Below are 22,212 nucleotides of genomic sequence, written 5' to 3' on the forward strand. Positions count from 1 at the left end.
GAGGGGGAGAGGGAGAGGGAGAGGGAAGGGGAGAGGGAGGGGGACAGACAGAAACAGACAGAGAGAGACTGAGCCTATTTGGCCTACTTTTAATTTGCCACTTAAAGCACAAAAGGAAGTTTAAAGGATGAAAGATATTTAATATGAACTAATACATATTAAAATTTTCTAAAGTAATGGCTGAAAGAAGCTCAGTTAGTTGAGCATTTGCTTATCATGAATAATAATATTTGGTTTGATCCCAAATAACATTTAAAGCCAGGTGTGATGTGTACACTTACAACCCCAGTACTCTGGGGATCAGAAGTTCAAGGTCATCCTTGGCTTCCTAACAAGTTCTAGGAAAGCCTGGGACACATGAGACTATCCAAATAAAATAGAGTAAAAATGCCATCAATGAATCTACCAGTGTGTTTGGGATCCAGAGTTGTCTTTTGTGTTATGCTATGTAGTGTGTGTGTGGTGTTAGCTGCAGTACACATTGGCCTCCAGCTTAAGGTCCTCATGCCTTGGGCTTCTTCCTGTGGACCAAGACAACAAATAGACTGTACCATCATGTCTGGTTGGCTGGCACTATTACTCAACTCTCATGGCATAATACTATTATCATCATCATCATCATCATCATTATTATTATTATTATTAGTAGTAGTAGTATGTCAAGACAGGGTTTCTGTGTGTAGCCCTGGCTATCCTAGAACTCATTTTGTAGACCAGGTTAGCCTTGCACTGAAGAGATATGTCTACCTTTACCTGCCAAGTGCTGGGATTAAAGGTGTGTACCACCACCACCACCACCACTTCCTGGTCCATAATATTCTTTTTTTTTATTTATTATATGTAAGTACACTGTAGCTGTCTTTAGACACACCAGAAGAGGGCATCAGATCCTATTACAGATGGTTGTGAGCCACCATGTGGTTGCTGGGATTTGAACTCAGGACCTTTGGAAGAGCAGTCAGTACTCTTAACCACTGAACCATCTCTCCAGCCCTCCATAATATTCTTAAGGACCACAAACGTTCTGTTAATTATCCATTGTCATGTTCCAAGCCAATGAAAGTATCAGAATTGTTTTGAAATGTCCAATGTCTTCATTTAGGTTTTCTGTGACTATCTCCATGAGATAGTTTTACTGACATTTTGTTCTTTCTACTATTTGTTTTTTGCTTTGAAACAAACTGCCTTGTTAGGCTAAGATAAAACTGGGTACATTTAGGTTATTCAGAATGGTTCCTGATCAAACCCAGAGTGTCACCCAGTTTGTGTGATGGGTAATTGCTCTGCTATGGAATACGAAACTGTGCCGTTGCCATTCTGGGTCCTGGGAACAGGAAGTACATCTCTGAGTGTGAGCACACTGTGTTTTCTGCCCTGAAGCAGCAGGCACTATTGAGCCCTCTATAGTGCTTGAGGCTCCCTCACCTTCCTAGAGTACACAGCATTGAAACCTTCATCTGTTTTCCCCTCAATTTCCTAAAGCCTTCTGTGAATTCTCAGGGTAATCTTTTTCCTTTCTTTGATGTAATAGTTACTCTCTGCTTCTTGCAACCCAATGTATCACAAATAATACAATTTACTTTTCACATGCTCTTGGATATTTAGTAAACAATTTAACACTTATTTGCATATGTATGTGTGTGTGCATGAACTTGTGCATGTATGTGGAGGGGTGTCCCCGTGCCAGGGAGCACATATGAAAGTCCAAAGACAACTAATGGGGAGTTGGTTCTCTCCTACCATGGAGGTCCCAGAAAGATTGAACACAGGTCCTCTGATTTGTCAGGAGGCATCTTTTCCTAACTGAGCCCTTTTGCCTGTCTGGTCTTGCATACTGAATTTTGTAAATCACTGTGCCCCACATTAATCTATCCCTGCTTTGATTTGACAGGGCAAAAACAATGGAGTCAACAACCTCCCAAGGTCAACTTCGGAAGCTGGACAGAACAGTATCACTCCCATTATTCTATGCTCTGAGCATGTGTTCAGAAATGATTTTGAAAACTTTGGGGGCCAACTGAGCAAGAACAAGCAGGATGGATTTAGATTTGGGTCAAAGCTGAACAGTGGACTTCTCAGACAGTTGACTGGAGGTCCCCAGTGTGTTATGGAACAAACTTGTAATTTTTTAGTTTTCACTTTACTCTCAGATTAAAGAGATCTAAAATCAGAGTGATATTATAAATCTTTGTGGGCTGGGCAGTGGTGGCGCACGCCTTTAATCTCAGCACTTGGGAGGCAGAAGCAGGTTAGCCTGGTTTACAGGGTTAAGTTCCAGGACAGCCAGGGCTATACAGAAAAACCCTGTCTTGAAAAAGCCAATCAATCAATTAAACAATCAATCAATCTTTGTAGGTTTAATGAAAGAAGTTAATTACCATTATAGAAAAATAAAGTTGAATTACAGAAAAAAATTTTTTTGAGACAGGGTCTCACATATGTTCCTGGCTAGCTTAGAACTTACTGTATAGACCAATCTTGAATTCACAGATCACCTACTTCTCATTCTATGATGCTGAAATGAAAAAGGCACAGGGCCATATCTGACTTGAAAATAAAATTATATATAAACTTATATCTTTTCCCGGTTCTCCCCCTTTTCCTCCTCTTCTGATTTGTTTTGTTGCTCCCTTTGAGATAAGACTTTTGTAGACTTTATGGTGTCTCAGTCGACTGTATATCCAGAGCTAATTTTCCTGCCTTTGTCACTCCAGTGCAGGAAAGACTGCAGGTCCGCAGCATCGCAGTTGGCTTAAGTTATAGTCCTTTTATATTTTATTTTGTAATCTGAGATTTGAATGAAGGAGAAACATAAGATTTTCTAATACTTTAGGTAAAGGTCTATAAAATGCAAATTATTTGACCAGTCATTCAAATTATATTAAAAAAATCTCATTTAGTAACTAAATCCTGACTTTAGTTAGCCCATCAACTATCATTAATAAGTTTGAAATGCTTATCCAAATTTATTACCTATCTCTTTTTTTTTTTTTTAAAGGATTTATTTATTTATTATATGTAAGTACACTGTAGTTGTCTTCAGACACTCCAGAAGAGGGAGATCTTGTTAAGGATGGTTGTGAGCCACCATGTGGTTGCTGAGATTTGAACTCTGGACCTTTGGAAGAGCAGTTGGGTGCTCTTACCCACTGAGCCATCTCACCAGCCCCTACCTATCTCTTTTATATCAAAATGAGGATGATAGGAATAAAGTCAATGTTTATTTTTATGTCTCTGTCTCTCTCTTTCTCTGTGTGTGCGTGAGCGCCCGTGCATGTGTGCTCATGACAGTCCAGGTACCCTTGGAAACCAGAGGCATCGGGTCTTCTTGAAGCTGGAGGAACAGTTCTCAGCTGCCTAAGCTGGGAACCAAACTCAGGTCTTCTGAAAGAGCAGCGGGAACTCTCAAACACTGCAGTCATCTCTTTAGGGCCCCCATGCTTATTTTTAAGTTATTCTGCACCATGAATTACCCAAATCTTCGTATTTTTAGAGATCGGCATGGCCCATATCTAGTAAGCACTCTATGGCAGAGCTACATCTCAAGCCATGTATCAAGATGATTTCTACATAGCAGTAGAGGTGTGTGGACATTCAAGCCCAAATCAACTGCAGGTCAAAGATAATGTCCAAAAATTAAGGGCTGGTAAGACGGCTCAGCAGGAGGAGCGCCTGCTGTACAATCCTGACAGCCTGAATGGTCCCTGAAACCATGGTGGGTAGAGAGAATAGATGCTGAAAAGTTACCCTCTGATCTTCACATGCTCACGTGTGTGCATTCAAACATGCATGTTAACAAAAGGAAGAAGGAAGGACATCAATGGAATGTAAGCACAAAATAGCTCCCTATAACTAACTAACTAACTAACTAAGCCTTTTAAAGTTGTTTTGGATACTCTCGTTTGATTCAGTAACTGTCAGTATAATCAGATAGTCAATGCTGACATCAATTCCAGTTGTACATATATTTCCTCTGAATCAACTTTGACCAATCAAAATCTAATACAAAGTTGGGCATAGGAGCACATAACTGTAGTTCTACCAGAGGCAGACAGATCACTGCAAGCTCAAGGTCAGTCAGGGGTCCATAGCAAGACAAAATGAGTCAAAGAAATGTACATCCATAATTAAAAATAAAGCAGCATTGAATTAAACCCCTGCCTAATCTATTTGGCCCACTAGACAGGTTATTATTCAAATATAAAAAAAAAAAACTACTTCTTTTAAATTTTAGTTTTGAGACAGGGTCTCAGTGTAACCTTGGCCGGCCTAGAACTTACTACATAGAGCAGGCTACTCTCTAACTCTCAGAAATACACCTGTCTCTGCTTCCTCAGAGTTGGGATTAAAAGTGTGTACCACGAAGCCCAGTTCGCTTAAAATGACATCTAAAAAGATTTCTGGAGATAGTCTACAACATGTCTTTATGCATGTTTTGCATACATATGTACAATGTGTATGACTGGTACCCTTTTCAAAGTATTTTGTTTGTGATGGGGGAAGTACACGCATGTAGGTATGGGGCTCTCTTACCAGGTGGGTTTCAGGGACTGAATCAAGATCAGGCTCTGCAACAAGAGATTTCTTCCCCCCACTGAACCATCTTGCCAGGTTCACAGAAATACACTTTCTAACAAGCTTTCGTTTTTAAAACTTTGTCTTTATATACAATACAGGTTTCATGAGGGAAAACAAAACAAAACCAAGAAACTTGCTTTGTTAGTGTTTCCCAAATGTTATAGCAACATCTAAAGATACTCCATAGTAAATGTTGAATTCTTCATTGAGACAGTCTCTAAGTAACTCTACCACATCCAGGCCTAAATGGTCAATCCTTCACTTACTGGAGCTCCTTTAGTTATAAGCCTAAGCGACTATAACCAACTATATATAATAAAATCATGTTCATACATATAAAATCACCTGGCGGAGGAAAAAAGACGGGATAGGCAATTTGCCAGGGTACTTATATTTGAAGCGACCAGCTGTTGCTCCCTAGCCAGTGACCCTTCTTGTGGGTCAGTGACAGAAGACCCCTGACCCTGACAGGGCTCATGAAGTGCACAGAAACTGCCAATCCCTCCTGCAGGCAATGTCAAAGCCAGAGGAAGCAGCAATAGCACATTACCTGAGAGACAAACAGAACAGGAGATTCTGATAAAGTCTAGGAAACCAGCCCTTCATAGGTGCTGTAAATATGCCTCTGCAAACAACTTCATTACTTGAGTCTTACTAATTTCTGTTTTCTTTCTTTCTTTTTTTCCTTTAGTATAGAACAGAGTTTATTCAGAGCATGAGGAGGGGAGTCAAGAGGGTAGTAGAGGCAGAGAAAGGCAGAGAGACTGCAGAGAAGTAGAGGCCAGACATGAGCATGTAGAGAGAAGGGGGAAGGGAATGGGAGGAGGGGGAGGGGAGAGGGGTCAGAGCAGGAGCAAGGGAAAAGCAAGAGCAGATTTCTGTTTTCTTTAAGGTCGATTCTCAGACTCCCTCCAAGTTCACAGTACCTTGCACATCATCTAATTAAAATGTCTATTTATGAAAAACAAACTCAATGCTTTTAAAATTCAACGTCTTACTAAGAAACATTTGGTACAGTCTGCTGCTTAAAGGAAGGAAGGAAAGATGAGAGAAAAATAGAAGGGAAAAGCAAGTTACAGTTAGTTTGCATCTGATAACCCTGCATTTTTATTTTTGCAATTATATATTTTGCAAATACAACCAAAACAATTATGCTCAAAACACATTTATTTATGAAATCATCTGAAGTTGATTTGCATAATTTCAACAAGTAAGGGCATTCATTGAAAAAATCTGACACACAATGCACTTGTTATTATAAAAGTCTTATTGACACATTGAGGAGCCAAGGTATTTTCCTTTTCTTTTCCAATGCAGATCTCAGTACAACATCCATCAGACAGCCCAGCACCAAGAACACTTCAGCAAGGGAAGTGCAGAGGCCGTACAGTCTTCTCAGTCATACTCAGAGAATCGAATGTGCTGACTGGCTTGCTGAGTCTTAGCCAGTCTAATCTTCTCAGCTTTGGTGATTAGCTAGAGAGAAGGTAAGAAATTAGAATGTCTCAGGAATTCCAAAATGAAAAACAAGCATCACTCCTAAAGCCTTACCACTATCAGGCTGAGGAACACTTAAAAGCTGGGGTAGAAAGACAAATGAGATCATTACATTTTGATCAAATCAATTTACAGAGAACTGGAAGATTTTTATGAAATAGACCTTAACTCTTAGAAACCTTCATCTCCCTCCAATTACAGTTCATGACTCAAAATCTTTCACTGATATGTCACCCACTCCTTATTGTCCTTAGCCTTTCTTAGGAAGAGCCACGACTTAGCATTATTTTGTGTACCTATTGGACTTGGATATTAATTACTAAGACTAAATGGTGTGAGACCCTTAATTACATTGTGAGTAAAGATTTATGTTATTTAAATGAGATGTCATGTTTCTGGGCTGGCCACTTCTCAAGTTTGCTTTACAAATTGCTTATTGGCCAGGTATGGTGACTTATATCTTTAAACCCAGCATTCTAGAGGGATCTCTGTGAGTTCAAGGCTAGCCTAAGCCACACAGTGGAACCCTGTTCTCAGAAAAACAAATAAAGCCAAAAGCAAGAACAACAAAACAAAGAACAAACTGTTTACTGGAAGGATAATTCAAGCAGAGCTATGTGACTATGGTACACAGCAATTCTGTACACTTGGCTGTTATTATTATTATCATCATCATCATCATCATCATCATCATCATAATCATCATTATTATTATATTATTTTGTTTTAAAGATTTATTTTATGTATATGAGTAACATTGTGGCTGACTTCAGACCAGAAGAGAGCATGGTATCCCATTACAGCTGGGTGTGAGCCACCATATGGTTGCAGGGAACTGAACTCAGGATGTCTGGAAGAGCAGTCAGTGATTTTAACCTCTAAGCCATCGCTCTAGCTCTTATTTTGCTTTTTGAGACAGGGTTTCTTTACGTATCCCTGGATGTCCTTGCTCTGTAGACTATGATGGCCTTGAACTCACCTGCCTCTCTCTAGAGTACTAGGATAAAGAGTATGTGATGCCATGCTCAGCATGTCTGCCTGTCTGTTTATTTGGAGTAAAGTCTTACTGTGTAATCCTGCCTGACCTGTAATTTGCTACACAGTCCAGGCTGCCCCAAGTCCTGGCATTTAAGGTGTGCCTGTGCATCACCACACCAGGCTCATTTTCTTTCACTCTACCTCTTATATAGAGAATTCTTTTCCTGTTTTGTTTTGTTGTACCCTTGCCTGTTCTGGAACTCACAATGGAGACCAGGCTGACCTTACCACATCTATTTTATGTTACAATTCTTTTGTGCCAATTACACCTTTTAAAGCCTTAAAATTTGCTTTACAAATGAAAAGTTAGGATAAAAAGCTACAAATAAAAAATACACACTATACATTATATAAAATACAAGATAGATGTGTTTTTTTAAAGGAGAAAATAAGACTTTTTTGAAACACAGAAGACAACAGACTGAAACGTCCCCAAAGCAGCTGCTACTGCTTTTCTGCAGTGGGTCTCTGTGTAATGCAAGCTAGCCTGAGTGAAGGTCACTCTTCTGCCTCCTGAACAGCTGGGACTGCAGGTACAGCCAGCCAGCACCAAGTTTCCTTAGCAAAAAAAAAAAGTTATATTTTAGTTTTAGGGGATCAGAAGTACAAGGCCTTTCTCAGTCACACAGTAAGTTTGAGGTCAGTATGAGATACCTGGAACCTTGTCTCAATCCATGAAACAAATCTGATGTCATATCTGTTGACAAGAGCCCATGACAGGATTCAATTAAAGCACTGTTTACAAATGGCAAGAATAAAAATTCTGGCTAGCCTAGCAACTAATGCTATGTTCCCAAACAGGAATTCTGCCTTTGGCTGGGTAATATCCAGCAGTAATTCCAATAAAAGTCCATTTTGATTAAAAACAAAGTCAAACATCTAAAAATTGTGGTTGGTGGTAGATGCCTCTGGGGATAAAGGTGCATCCTTCAAAGCCTGACTACTGACCAATGAGTTGCGTCCTTGGGACTCACAGGTAGAGGCAGAGAACAAGCTGCCCTTTAACTTCCACACACATGCTGTGGCACAGGCACATCCACATGAAATTTAAAAATATAATTAAAATAATTAAAGAACAATAATGTCAGAACCACTGAAATTTTGCCACTGCTTTCTATATACTTAATAATTCTCACCACTAGAGTGTCGCACCTCTGAGCTCTCTCGAGCGGATGTGAAGCTACCTGGTTTACTCTTCTGTGCCACACTGATATAAACAAGCTACAGAAGAACGGTCAGCGTGTCCCATGTGCCTGCCACTCAACTTGTAGGAACACAGAGCCTCAGCTCTGGCAGGTAGTCCACAGGGGCAGAGCAAGCACTCCTAACACCCCTAAGTAGCTGAGTTCAATCTCCAGCACCATAAAACAGGTTTGATTAGCAGTGGTTAGTCGTGGTTCTCTTTCTTCTAGCTGTGTGGCTTCAGTTGTTCCTACCTAGATCATGCTAACAACCCTGAAAATGAAGCATTTTAACTCACAAAGAGTAACTGCTTTGTTGTTGCTATTCCAGTTTAATTTTATAAAATACGATAGGCAATGTTTATTTTCCTGCTTGAGATTAAGATAAATATTAATGAATTTCTAAAATTAAAAGTAAAATGTTTTAATCACCAGTTTAAAAAAGTATAGCCAAAAAACAAGAGAAAAAAAGCAAAAAAAATAAAAAGAAAATAAAAAAGTATAGCCAATTCAAAAAAACCTTCACACCAATTAGAAGAATAAATATTACTTATTTGTTCTGGATTACTGACATTAACATCTGAACATCTCTAACAAGTTTTGAAATTCACAACTTCAGGAAGAGAAAGCCCCAAGGAGGCCTTCCCATCTCAGCAAGAACAGTCTCCATTGAAGAAAAAAATGTGACAAAGACCAACAGTAACAAAAGTCCTGTCAATCCTTAGAAATGCCAAAGGAGGAAGATTGAACCAGGTCTTTCAAAGTTCTTAACAGTCTACTGTAAATACTTCAACTACAACAATATTTAAAAGAATAATCATCTGCTTTCAAAGAATCAATGCCATTCTCAGTAACATATTATATTAATTATCATAGAAATAAAATTGTTGAATGAATAAGTTTGTTTTAATTATTTCACTTTGCTCCTATCACTTATTATCATAAAAAATAGCAACATTTCTCATTGCCATCAGGAGCCTTACATGTATCAAACCTGTACAGAAGATATTCTTTCTACAGGCACTCATCCCCAGACTACAAAACCCAGTAGCTCCAAATCAGAACCATGCATATTTAAAATGCAATTACAATTATGGATCCTTGTGAGCCAACAATCATAATTTCATCTACTTCGAAAGAAGGAGAAATCTGTATATTCTTTTTCAGTGTGAAGCAGTACTCTCAAATAGGAAATCCAAAGTGAATTTATCCTCATTTATTATTGTCAGAAGATGCACATAACCATCCCCCTTACCTTTTCTGTGCCTCTTTTCTTTTCCCGAGGTTGATTAAGTTTGGCCTGTCTATCTACTAAAATCTTCTGCCAGTACCTCTGCTCGTGATCACCTTAAAAAGAAGCAAAAGCTCTGATCACAGAGTGTAAGGATACACACGCTACCTCACCAGCACGAATGCTTGGGGGAAGAAGTTAGTTCCATTAGCCCAATGTAGAACAAGTAAATAATTCCCAATAATAACTGTTTACTAGAAACACAATCAGGTTTTACCAGAAAGGACCTCGAGGTTCCAACAGTGCTTCTTTCTAATTTCAGTCTGTGCATTCATTACTGCCTGAGCATCCTCAGGGGTTTTGAATCGGGCATGGCATTCAGTATCTCCTTCTAGCAAATCAATGTAAACAACTTCTGAGATTGTGGCCAAAATATCCTATGCAGGAAAGAAGTATGAAAACTTAAAAATCACACTTACGATGTTTGACAATAAATGAATGTAACCATTGAGGTTGTCAAAATGTATTCTTTCATGCTACCTCTATAGTTGATGGGTAAATATATAAAACATACGGAAATACTCTACAAATAGATTTACACAAAAATGAGATGCAATTTAATAACTCATCGCAAATTACTGTAGCTCATCCTGTCAGTTCATATTTATGAACTGACAAGGGGATGTGCTAAGGGTAAGATTTGTAGAGTGGAATGTAAATGACCCATCCCTCTGCAAGCTGGAAGGTTAGTACCAGGAAGATTAAAATAAAAGAAAGATAGGATTGGAGAAGTTGAGTCTCACTCACCTACACAACACAATGTGTGACTTAGAACACAGAGAAGCAGCTTTCAAGATTTTACAATAACCAACAGAATTCTAGGGCTCTTGGGTAGGTTTACGGAACACAGCCCAGTGGCTCTCAGTTTTAGATAAAATACTTAAGTAACCTTTTCTAAGAAAGCTGAGGGCGCCCAGCAAGGGGAGGGTTTTACCTATGACACCTGCTGTGAGGTCTAATTAAGGAGATTCCTGCATTTTTACTCAATTTTTTTCTCACACCAGGTTCTTCACAGAACACAATACATTTATGCAGGAATGTCACAGTAATCTTATTGTTAAATTTCACTCATTAAAACTAAAGAAACCCTATTTAATTTAGAACAGAATTTTCTAGACACAAGAACTCAAATTCTTTTAAAATGTCACAGAAAAAATTTAGGAGATTTTGGACACTGTAGGATAAAAACAGTGTATTAGTTACCTGTGAAGGATAATAGAGATTTGCAGGTCTTTAGGAGACAGAAACTCACCCTTACCACACAATATTCTGTAATATAAGAAAACCCTTACTGAAAAATGTTTCCTTAATCAATCAATCAAGAAAAAAAAAAAAAAAAAAAAAAGGACTGGAGAGACTTAGACCTGGGAATCTTCCAATGTTCTTATCTAGTTAATCATTACTAAGTAAGACACACAGCAAGAGACCAGTCTGTAGTAAGTTGATGAAATTGTAATGTATTTCTTATTAGTGGTAAGAATTTTATAACCGATTTTTCAGATAGTTTAGAGTACCACAGTTCAACTTACTATTTATCCATTAAAAGTCAGGATGATCTCCTAATTTAAAACCCATATAATGACCAATTAATCTGGTTATCAGTGACAAACAACAGAGCTCAGCTTTTGTTTCAGAAAAACTAAGTAATTACTAGAGGACTTTCAACTGTTGCATTACCAAATTCTTCTGTTTGCTCAGGACTGAATCCAGGCCTCCATGCTTGCAAAGCATTTGCTTACTGACATCTGTTCAGGTTTTTAATCTGAATTCTATATTGTTACTAAATTTTCTTTTTCTTTTTTTTAAAGATTTATTTATTTATTTCATGTATGTGAGTACCCTGTAGCTGTCTTCAGACACACAGATGCAGAAAAGGGCATCAGATCCCATTACAGATGGTTGTGAGCCACCATGTGGTTGCAGGGAATTGAACTCAGGACTTCTGGAAGAGCAGTCGGCGCTCGTAACCACTGAGCCATCTCTCCAGCCCCCTTTACCATATTTTGAGATGTAAGCTAATAGGATTTGGGATTGACAATTACAGCTTGGTCTACTGTGAGTTCAAGGACAGCCAGTGCTACACAAAGAAAGCCTATCTTGAAAAAACCTGCCAACTAACAAACACAATATGGAATCAAATACCTTTATCAACAGAAAAACTCTTTCAAAGCATAACATACGTATTACTTCAACAACTGCAAGTTAGAATCACTATATTATTCTCCACTGAACTACACAGCCACTAACCTTTAGTGAAACAAGAAAGGTGTACAGGCTATTTGATGTGCGTAGGCCTTATTTCCTGAGGAATAAGGTGTTTAGGTATTTAGAGTAAACCTAAGAGTTATCAGAGTTACCATGGACTCTACAAGTAGTTTATCAGAAAGGTACAAATTCTGACTGGAGTGGGTTTGTTTTCCATACTATTTTGAGAACATTTCACACAGGGTTCATAAATATTACCTTGACTTGTTTCCTGCCAGATAGAGGCTCTCCGCTCACAATCTTCACAATCACTCCCGTCACAAACTGTGGGCCTTGTGCACTGACCTTCTCCTGGGGGGAGCACTCTTGACCACTGCCTGCTGCTGTGAGGAGGAAGGGGCCAGAGGTAACCTTCTCAATCCTGACATTTCACATGAGGAGGAGCACTATACTACAGCAGCAGCAGCAGTGAACTCTCAGGCTAGTTTAAGGATCTCAGAACTGCAAATAATATTAAGGAATCACCCTGCCCAACGGAATCAACATGGCACAAGAGGCATTATACCTCTAAACCAAAGAATAAAGCCTGAATAAAGATGTATGCCGTATGCCTATATGAACATAAGACTACTCAAAGTATTCTATTCATTTTTTTTTTTAAACTTTTTTTTTTTGTTTGTTTTCGTTTTTCGAGACAGGGTTTCTCTGTGTAGCCCTGGCTGTCCTGGAACTCAGAAATTCACCTGCCTCTACCTCCCAAGTTCTGGGATTAAAGGCATGAGCCACCACTGCCTGGCTTTAACAACTTTATTTTTTTAAAATATTTGTTTATTTATTTTATTTATGAGTACACTGTAGCTGTGTTCAGACACTCCAGGATAGGGTATCAGATCCCACCATGTGGTTGCTGGGACTTGAATTCAGGACTTCTGGAAGAGCAGTCAGTGCTTTTAACCACGGAGTCATTTCTCCAGTCACAAAGTATACTATTCAAATGTGAGAATTTGTATTTGTATAATTTGCAAGAACTTAAAACCTTTACTAATACTACAATGAACGAGAGTAGTGCTTTGATATGCTCCTGCTTGGTGCACACCATCCACTAAACCTGAAGTCATTATTCCTCTCTCCAGGCACTCACAAGTGAGCTCGCAGGTAAGGTAGAGAAAGAATAAGCAGACTATTAAAACCTACTGTGTAATATAAACCTTCACATTTTCACTTTTCTTAAAACATTTTTTTGGTAATGGTTCAGCTTAAAACTGAGGAAGCCGGGCTGGTGAGATGGCTCAGTGGGTAAGAGCACCCGACTGCTCTTCCAAAGGTACAGAGTTCAAGTCCCAGCAACCACATGGTGGCTCAAACCATCCTTAACGAGAACTGACGCCCTCTTCTGGAGTGTCTGAAGACAGCTACAGTGTACTTACATATAATAAATAAATAAAATCTTTAAAAAACAAAACAAAACAAAAAAACTGAGGAAGCCACTCTATCACTGCAATAAAACCGCCCCTGAAAACATTCATAGACTAAAGCCCACTCCTCCACTACATGAGCTTCACCCTTCCCATTCCCCACTGCAGACTTACTAGGCGCTTTACAGTCTGTTTCCATTTCTGATTCCAATTTTATTTGAGATATTGTTTTTTTTAGAGAAGCCATGCTAGCTTTTTGCAGTGCCAAATACTCTTTCTTCAAATCCATCCATTCAGTCCTGAAAAACAAAAATTGAGCCACTGTAGTGACAAGATGACTCACCTAGAAACCTGAAGTTGATCTAAATGCAGTTCACAGGACTGCAAGCCTTACCGACCTTTCTTTCTATTAAGGCTTATGCTTACATTATTTGTTAAGCCACTTGTTAAAGCTACCTAGCAAACACACAAAGGAAGTTTCTCTGCCTTAACAGTCAAGGAAAGTGCTTGAGTTTCCTGGTTGTTTCTAATATTTAATTATAAAATCACTTTTGAGTCACTTTCATTAAGTAACAATCACTAAATCAGACAACCTGGAGGAAAAGTAAGCGACTGAAACTCAAAGATTCCTCAAATTGCTCCCAATTTGAGAGCTAACATTCCTTAGGATTTACTTTAATCAAAAGGAATTTCTAAGAAGAAAACAACACCCCATGGAAGCAATTTCTTTATTTACATACATTTAACATGTAGATGTATCTTCAAACAGCTAGGGCTCCTCCAGAGAAGCACAATGCAACTCCTGGCTCTGTGGGAGTGCTCATTGTTACCCTAATCTGGGCCAGCAAACGGGCAGATAGGAGATTTTTTTTTTTTAAAGAGGAGGATATCTTGTGGTAATGGTTTTAGCAGTTAACATTGACATCTGTTTACTTCAAAAAAGGAAAAAAAAAAAAATCCAGACCTACCCTGGTCCCCAGGATCTACTTTCCCCAGAGCTGATACATTAAAATAACAAAGGGTCTTGTAATGATTCTCAGAGATAGAAAGCCAAAAGGAACTCAGGAGTTAGGAGTAGTATAAATAGAAGTGGTCTAAAGTCAGCCTCTTTCACCCTGCAGCGAGGACAGAACAAGATTCTCTGGGAACCGGTCACGAAGGTAAAGAGTACGTCTGGACCCAGGGTCACTTTACTTTCCTGTGGGATTGCTCTTCCGTTTTAACTAGCTGCCTTGTTTGTGGGTGGGTTCCCTTCAACTTTAACATGGGAATGCTTTCTGTCTCATCTAAGAGTAAGTGCTTCCATGTTTTAGTAGAAGTGAATTCAAGGAAATCTTATGGAGTAAAAAAACTTAACCTTTTAAGAGACTGATGGGAGTCCCCTCTGCTTTAACATGGGGTTACCTGCTGTGTTAAACAAAAGCAAGTGCTTCCATGTTTCAGTGGGGGTGTCTTCAAAACTGTTCACCATTTTCTTTAAAATGCTGTAGGTTAAGGGAGTTATTGATATAAAGACTGGGCTTCCCATCACTTAAACGTGGTTGTACTTGCTTTAGAACTAAGAAAGTAAGTGCTTCCATGTTTTGGTGATGGTAAGTTTTCCTTTATATTCATGCCTTTGTGAAAACCACTGAAGTCTGCTTTAGGAGCCTCCTTTACTTTAACATGGAGGCACTTGCTGTGCATTTAAAAATAAGTGCTTCCATGTTTGAGTGTGGTGGCTCCTACTTAATCTTCATTGTGCTGCATATAGATAGACCAAGGCCGTCACTGTTGCTAATATGCAACTCTGTTGAATAGAAATTGGAATTGCACTTTAGCAATGGTGATGGAGCTGTGTCAGTGGCCACGAAGAATGGGTACTTACTTGGACAGCACTCTCAATGGTATCACCTCCTCGCCCATCTTATGTCTCTCCTTATGTTTTTTCTTGTGCTTCCTCTTCACCTTTGAGAGTGAGTCACCTTTTCTGTCTCCCGTCTCCTTCTCCTCCTCAGTAGAGCAGAATTCTAAGTCTAGAATAAAGATTTCTGTAAGTCCGTTGTTGTTGGAACTGGTTAAAACATTTGTAACCCTACTGCCACGACTGTACCTCTGCTTTCCTTGGAGACCTCAGAAGCGGCTTGGCCGACGCCATCCTTCTGAGCCCTTTTCTTTGCTTTTGGCCGTGGGGGGAGGCAGTCTTCGTCCTCAGCGCTGCTCCTCTCCCTCTTCCCCGCCCTGGCCTCAGGTAAGTTCGATGCTTCCACCTTGTCCCGCCTTTTCTTCTTCTTTGCAGGTTGCTTTGGAGCTTCTGGGGTTTCTGCTTCAGAGCCCTCAGAGGCAGTCCTTGGTCTCTTGGCTTTACACACGCCCGAGCTGCTGCTGTCCACACCTGACTCTTTGGTCTGCACACTCTCTTCCTTCTTTATCCTGCCTTTCTTCTTTTTCTTCTTTTTCTTCTCTTCTGTAACAACATCATAGTTTTGTTATTTACAGTCCTAGTGCATTATTTACTCAGCAATCTAAGCACTCACCAGCGACTCGTAAGGAAGGGACGGGCTTGTTTTTCACTGTCTTGGGGAATATACCAGGCTTTCTAGGAGCTTCTTCTGGTGGGTTGTTCAGAAACTGAAACGATTGATTACACAATTTGTTATTTATTAACCCTGTTTGTTTCTTTACTTTTCAGGTCCCACAAGTACATAACACAGTACCTCGATGGCTTTTGCTGCTTGCTCTTTTGTTTCAAACTCCACAAAGGCAAATCCCTTAGGATCCCCAGTAGACTTGTAATGTGGAATACTTATGTAAACCACATTGCCGCATTTCCCAAATACTCTCTCAATCCAGCTATGAGTAACATTTTTGGGGAGCAACTCCTGTAATAAATCGTGGTATGAATAAAGTTTCTACATTTTCCAACAGATTATAAATAAATGAACTAGAATTAAAATTTGTGTCATTTCTTACCACATATACTGTGCGTTCTTCCTCGTCCTTTGGTCTCTCACCTAGGGGTTTTTTCCTCCTGATTCTGGTGCCCTCTAAGTCCAACTTTATCAAAGAAAAAAAAAAAGCTAAATTTATAGTCAAGTTAATTGGATGTGGACTTGAAATGAATGCAATAGGCTTTTTACCTCTACAACAGATGAGCTTTTCAGTGCTCTGGCTATTAGCTTCCCATCAGTTGTCAGCTTCTTCATTTTGTTAAAAGATACCAGGAGAGAAATGTCCACATCTAGGAATATATACATGTGTGCATTCAACAACTTGTACTATGCAGTTTGTGTATACAGTTCTCAGGAGGTTCTCGCCCCATATAAATTTGAGTTGGAAATTCCAACAAAGAAAAACTTACATCCATCTCTAGATTTTTCAATTTGCTCTCGCAGAAACCTGTCCTTGTGAAGGTTTGCATCTCCAAACCAGAAGTCCACCTGCTTGGCAATATCTGCAAGCACCTGCTTAACCCGGGATCGCTTCTTTTTTTCTTCTTTTCTCTTCTCAGTGCTTCCTTCCATAGTTTTTTGGTTTTCAGTTTCCATTCTGAGAGGGGAAAATAAAATGTTTAAACTGTAAAGTGCTAACTAAGCCTGAGGTTTCTGGTGCATTGTAACTAAAATGTCTCCTGAGCCTGCTGCACTGAGTAGTAGTAAGCTCTTTATCTCACTGAGATCAGTCACGGGACGGACACTTTTTAAAGGCAAGTGCAAATTTTGGAAGTACATTGTAGTCCTCCTATACTGGGGAGTTAGAGAGAATGAACTGCTCCAGAATTAAATTCCTAGCAACCACATGGTACTCATAAATCTGCAGTGGGATCTGATGCCCTCTTCTGGTGTGTGTGAAGATAGCTATCCTCTCTGAGTGTTCCTGGCTATTCAGTTCTGGGCTCTATCTCACACACACTCTTATTAGCTCCATATTCCAACAGTCAATTACACACTTGTCATATCCATTTGTTCATTTTGAGGATATTGCAAACTTTACCTGACAAAAACAGAATTAATTCCCTTTTGTAAAATACCAACTACAAAGCTGAAACTAGAAATCAGTCTCAACTCCTTTCCTCATACTTTACAGTCAATTCACCAGCAGTCAGACCAGACTAGCACGGGCTTTAAAATACATCCTAAACATTAACATTCATTTCTAATAAGCTACTTGGTCCAAGTTATCACATCTCACTTGAACTTATTCCATAAGGTCTTCCCTAGAGGTCAGCTTGCTTCTCCTGTTTTATCATAGTCAATTTCCTGCTGTTTCTTCCCTGATACTCCTGTATGGTTGGTCTGGTTATTTACATAGATCTGTGAATGTCACTGTTTGCATTTCTAATAAGCTACTTGGTCCAAGTTATCACATCTCACTTGAACTTATTCCATAAGGTCTTCCCTAGAGGTCAGCTTGCTTCTCCTGTTTTATCATAGTCAATTTCCTGCTGTTTCTTCCCTGATACTCCTGTATGGTTGGTCTGGTTATTTACATAGATCTGTGAATGTCACTGTTTGAAAGGATTTTTCATCCAACATAAAACAGTACCATGGATCCCAATCTTTCAATGCTCACCACTACCTGGAATTAAGAGTTTTGATATCTATTTACCCCACTATAATACAAATAGAGAGGCAAAGGCTTTAATTTAATCACCACGTATCTGCGAAGTAGTTACATATATTTAAAAAGTCCCTGTAGCTAGGCACGGTGGTATGTAAATAACCACAGCACTCATGAGGCACTGACAGGTGGACCTCTGTGAATGTCTTGCTTATATAATGAAAATAAGGTATTAAGCATTTCAAGTTCTTTTCTAAGGTGGTAGAGTATAAACAAATATAAATACAGACTACAGTGATCAGAGCACGCTCCACTGCTAACTATAATGGACAGACTTCCAGCTTTCTAGTTTTTTTCCCTGTCAAAGCCTACCATCTAAGGCAGAGGTTCTCAACCTGTAGGTGAGACACCTTTGGGGATCACATATCAGATATCCTGCATATCAGAGATTTATATTACTAATTAAAACAGAAAAATTACAGTCATGAAGCAGCAACAAAATAATTTTATGCTTAGGAGTTAGTACTACACGAGGAACTGTATTAAAGTGTCACAGCATGAGGAAGGTGGAGAGACTCTGATCTAAGGCATTGTGGAACCCACAGCTACACTATTCATTCACTAGATCTAAAGCAGAGCACACAGAACTACAAAAACAAAGATGTTCTCAGTTATCACACCACTACCTTAGCCCAGAGAGACCATTCTCCCTGCTTCTCTTAAGGGTTACGTTTGTAGCTTAGCATATTCCAGTTCAGGATGATCAAATACACCTTCAATTTAGAACAAGTTACAGACCAAACAGAAAGTCACACAAACTACAGAACAATTTAGCTTCCCTACTCCAGGTCCAAAGAAAACCAGTTCGTTAAATGATTACAGAGCTTCCTTATCTTTACCCACTTTCTTTCTTTCTTTCTTTTTTTAAAGATTTATTTATTATTATATCTAAGTACACTGTAGCTGTCTTCAGATGCACCACACATCAAGAGAGGTCATCAGATCTCATTACGGATGGTTGTGAGCTACCATGTGGTTGCTGGGATTTGAACTCAGGACCTTAGGAAGAGCAGTTAGTGCTCTTAACCGCTAAGCCATCTCTCCAGCCCCCTGTCTGTCTTTCTCCTTGATGCTAGGAATAGGAATTAGACCCATGACTTCCCACATCCTACCACTGAACCATTCCTCAGCCCTTGCTTCTAACCCTTTTTGTACTTTCCCAAGGTCCCGTAGTAATGAATAATTATATTGCCATTCCATACATTTTAAAGGAAATGTATTCTTTCCAACCAAAATCTATTTATCCTCACTAATGTTAACACTATAATCCACCAAGTTGACCAAACCATATCTGTATGTGTCTAGAAGAAGTTTTTTCATTTCTGTGGTCCATAAAAGGTGGAAACAAATCTGTGAAGATTGATTAAAGAAAACGTGATTTTTTTAAAAAAAGATTTATTTATTTATTATATGTAAAGTAGCTATCTTCAGACACTCCAGAAGAGGGAGTCAGATCTTGTTATAGATGGTTATGAGCCACCATGTGGTTGCTGGGATTTGAACTCCGGACCTTCAGAAGAACAGTCGGGTGCACTTACCCACTGAGCCATCTCATCAGCCCCAGAAAACGTGATTTAAGCACTTTAAAATGTTGCTGTGGGGAAGTCTGCAGAGATGTGGTTAAGAATACTTATTGCTCTTGCAGTGGATACAGGCTGAGTTTCTAGCACTGATATCAAAGCTTACAACCTCCTAGAAGTCTGGTTCCAAGGGGGATCCAAGCATTCTTCTGACTTCTATGGGCATACGGTACACACACATACATTCATACATACACACATATATTACATAAGTTCAAAAAAGACTAGCAGGCTGGAGAGATGGCTCAGCAGTTAAGAGCACTGACTGTTCTTCCACAGGTCCTGAGTTCAATTCCCAGCAACTACATGCTGGCTCACAATCATCTGTAATGAGATCTGATGCCCTCTTCTGGTGTATCTGAAGACAGCTACACTGTACTCATAAACAAAATAAATAAATCTTAAAAACAAAAAACAAAAACAAAACCCAAAGGGGAAAAGCTGTGGTGGAAAACATGATGCCATGTTATTTTTACCAATCTTTCACTAAATCCTATCAATTTCATCTTTGAAATGGCTCTTAACCCCATTTAATGTTTTCTACACCTGCTATTAGAATGAGTTTATAATTGCACTAGAAGTCACCTATCCTTTACAGAAGTTTGTGTGACCTGTGCATAACACTCATATGGTTTATGATGATTATATCTTATATTTTTGGTAATGAGCCTAGCTTTTAATGGTTGAACTATCTTTCCAGCCCGTGAAGGTTATTTCTAAACTTGCAACATTAGTAATTCCTTATAAGTTTTTTGTTGTTGTTGTTTTTGTTTTTTTTTTTTTGGTGGTGGTGTCAAAAATATACTGCTAAATGAGTGTGGTGATACACAACTTTAACACCAGTACTTGGGAGGTAGAGGCAGGTGGATCTCTGAGTTTGAGGCTGGCCTGGTCTGCAGAATTTCTGGACAGCCAGAGCTACACAAAAAATCCTGCCTCCTAACAATCAAACAAACAAACAACATCCACCCACAAAGCTCATAGTCTTGGAACAAAGAAATTATTGTGAAGCAATGCCAAATATTTATACATATTGTTTTAAATCTTGACAATCCTACTTGGTCGTTTCTTTCCCCTTTTCAAAGGGAGGCTGAAAGGTTAATTCAGTCAAAGCTAGGTTGGTAAACAAACATAGATGTTTGACTTTTACACTGTCTACCTTTTAGTAGAAGCTTCTACACTTTGTCACCATTTATACTATATTCTGACCCAGGAATTCTTTTCTTTTTTGGGGGGTGGGTGGGAGGTTCAAGACAGGGTTTTTCTGTATCCTGGAATTTACTCTGTAGATCGGGCTGGTCTTGAACTCAGAAATCCACCTTCTTTTGCTGACTCCCAAATGCTGGGATTAAAGGTGTGTGCCACCACTGCCTGGGCTGTCCCAGGAATTCTTAATCTTAAGTCCCTGACACTTCTGGGAGTTTAAAGACATCTTAGGAATCCATGAGATGTTATAAGACAAACTTTTAAATGAAAAGCAAAATCATGCTTATACAAATATAAATGAATATGGTAAATTTAAGTGGGATTAGTCCGTTTAAAGGAGAAAAGACCAGATCAATATACAGCTGAAAGTCAAAATGAATGTTAACATATACTGGTCAGGGGCAATGACATCCTACTTGGACAAACATGGTTTTCATCTTTATGTTTTCAACAAGTTACAAAGTTGTAACCCTGCCCAAAGACAGTGAATGTCATAGATAATCTGCAAGTAAGCTATGCTAGATGTAAAGCAAAAGGCCATTTTTTTAAAAAAAATTTTTAAATCATAGGTTTTACTTGTAAAATCACACACAAAATGTTTCCATAGGTACATGTAAAATTTCCAAAGGAACTCGACAATAATATTTTTCAGGCTTTAAACAAAAAGAAGAGAACCCAAAAGATTGAGAACCAAAGTTGTAGTCATGGCAAACCCCTTAGCGGTCTGGAACTATGCTCCAAATAAATCTTTTAGTGTGAATGTTTTAGGAAGTCATTCGATTTCCCACCACCGCCCGGCTTCGAAAGACCACTAAAAGGCAGTCTTACTTCTTGAGGATTTTCATTCTCAATGAAATCTCCACTCATATTTTCCCTTAATGTCTCATAAACGCACTCAGAACTTAAATTCATCATTTACGGTTAGCCCCTTCTCCGACGGCATTTCCTATAGAGGGGCCGACAGGACGAGGGACTAGCAAAAAGAAAAGACTGAACTTAAGAATGCAAGTTCTCACAACTGATGGCTTTGGGAAGACAACCTGCCTAGCACCCACAGTTCCTCTGAGCAACCCTACTTTCGCACAGACTGCCCCCCGCCCCCCGAAGCCGGGCGTGCCCCAAACACCCCAACCCCAAGCTCGGCCCGCCCCCTCCGTTCTGAGCTCGAAATTGCAGGGGCCGCCCGGGAACTGCGCGTGCGCACAGCCTACGGAGCCAAACCAACGGCACAGTGGCGAGGGGGGGCGGGGTGAGGCGGACCGCGGACGTAGGGTGGACCCCGGGAGACCCGACTGAGAGGAGTTCCCACCTCCGCGGGTCTGAGAGGCTCTGCAGACCAGGAGTGACTTACTCCGTGCGCGTCCCCAGATCCACGGTCAGCGCTGGTCTTCTCCCACGCTTTCCGTCTCCCGACCCCTTGCGGTCGGCGGAAATTTGCGTCATCCGAGCAGCGACGCGCTTCTCGCAGCCCGCTCCGGAAAGCCGGGTCCGAGGCCCCTGGGTTCGTCGCTGACGTCATAAGCGACGCCTCTCGGGGAGGGGCGGGACCTGGGGCGAGGGGGCGTGGCGGGGGCGGGAGCCGCACGGTGACGGCGCTGAGAGGCGGAGTTCCATTGGTGGTT

General features: G+C 39.8%; 1 protein-coding gene across 1 annotated transcript; it reads right to left on the reverse strand.

The window, feature by feature from the left end:
* Positions 1–5,727: 5,727 nt before the first annotated feature.
* Larp7 (La ribonucleoprotein domain family member 7) lies at positions 5,728–22,104 on the reverse strand. The gene is made up of 13 exons (XM_021196032.1): positions 21,942–22,104; positions 16,546–16,733; positions 16,325–16,425; positions 16,158–16,241; positions 15,902–16,066; positions 15,722–15,815; positions 15,298–15,651; positions 15,073–15,220; positions 13,380–13,504; positions 12,049–12,173; positions 9,803–9,962; positions 9,550–9,641; positions 5,728–6,054 (listed from the first exon to the last, which is right to left on the reverse strand). Exons 1-13 carry the CDS (start codon positions 22,031–22,033, stop codon positions 5,974–5,976), a joined length of 1,809 nt encoding a protein of 602 aa, XP_021051691.1. The 5' UTR covers positions 22,034–22,104; the 3' UTR covers positions 5,728–5,973.
* Positions 22,105–22,212: the final 108 nt, after the last annotated feature.

Source organism: Mus pahari, chromosome 4 (genome assembly GCF_900095145.1).
Source record: "Mus pahari chromosome 4, PAHARI_EIJ_v1.1, whole genome shotgun sequence".
Classification (NCBI taxonomy): domain Eukaryota; kingdom Metazoa; phylum Chordata; class Mammalia; order Rodentia; family Muridae; genus Mus; species Mus pahari.

Excerpts from the sequence above, each read along its gene's own strand:
- Larp7 (XM_021196032.1), bottom strand. The coding sequence starts at position 22,033 with ATGACGCAAATTTCCGCCGACCGCAAGGGGTCGGGAGACGGAAAGCGT. Across the intron at positions 15,221-15,297 it reads GGTCTCCAAGGAAAGCAGAG|ACTTAGAATTCTGCTCTACT; the intron begins GTACAGTCGTGG and ends TCTTTATTCTAG. Across the intron at positions 6,055-9,549 it reads AGAAAAGAGGCACAGAAAAG|CTAATCACCAAAGCTGAGAA; the intron begins GTAAGGGGGATG and ends CCTTCTCTCTAG.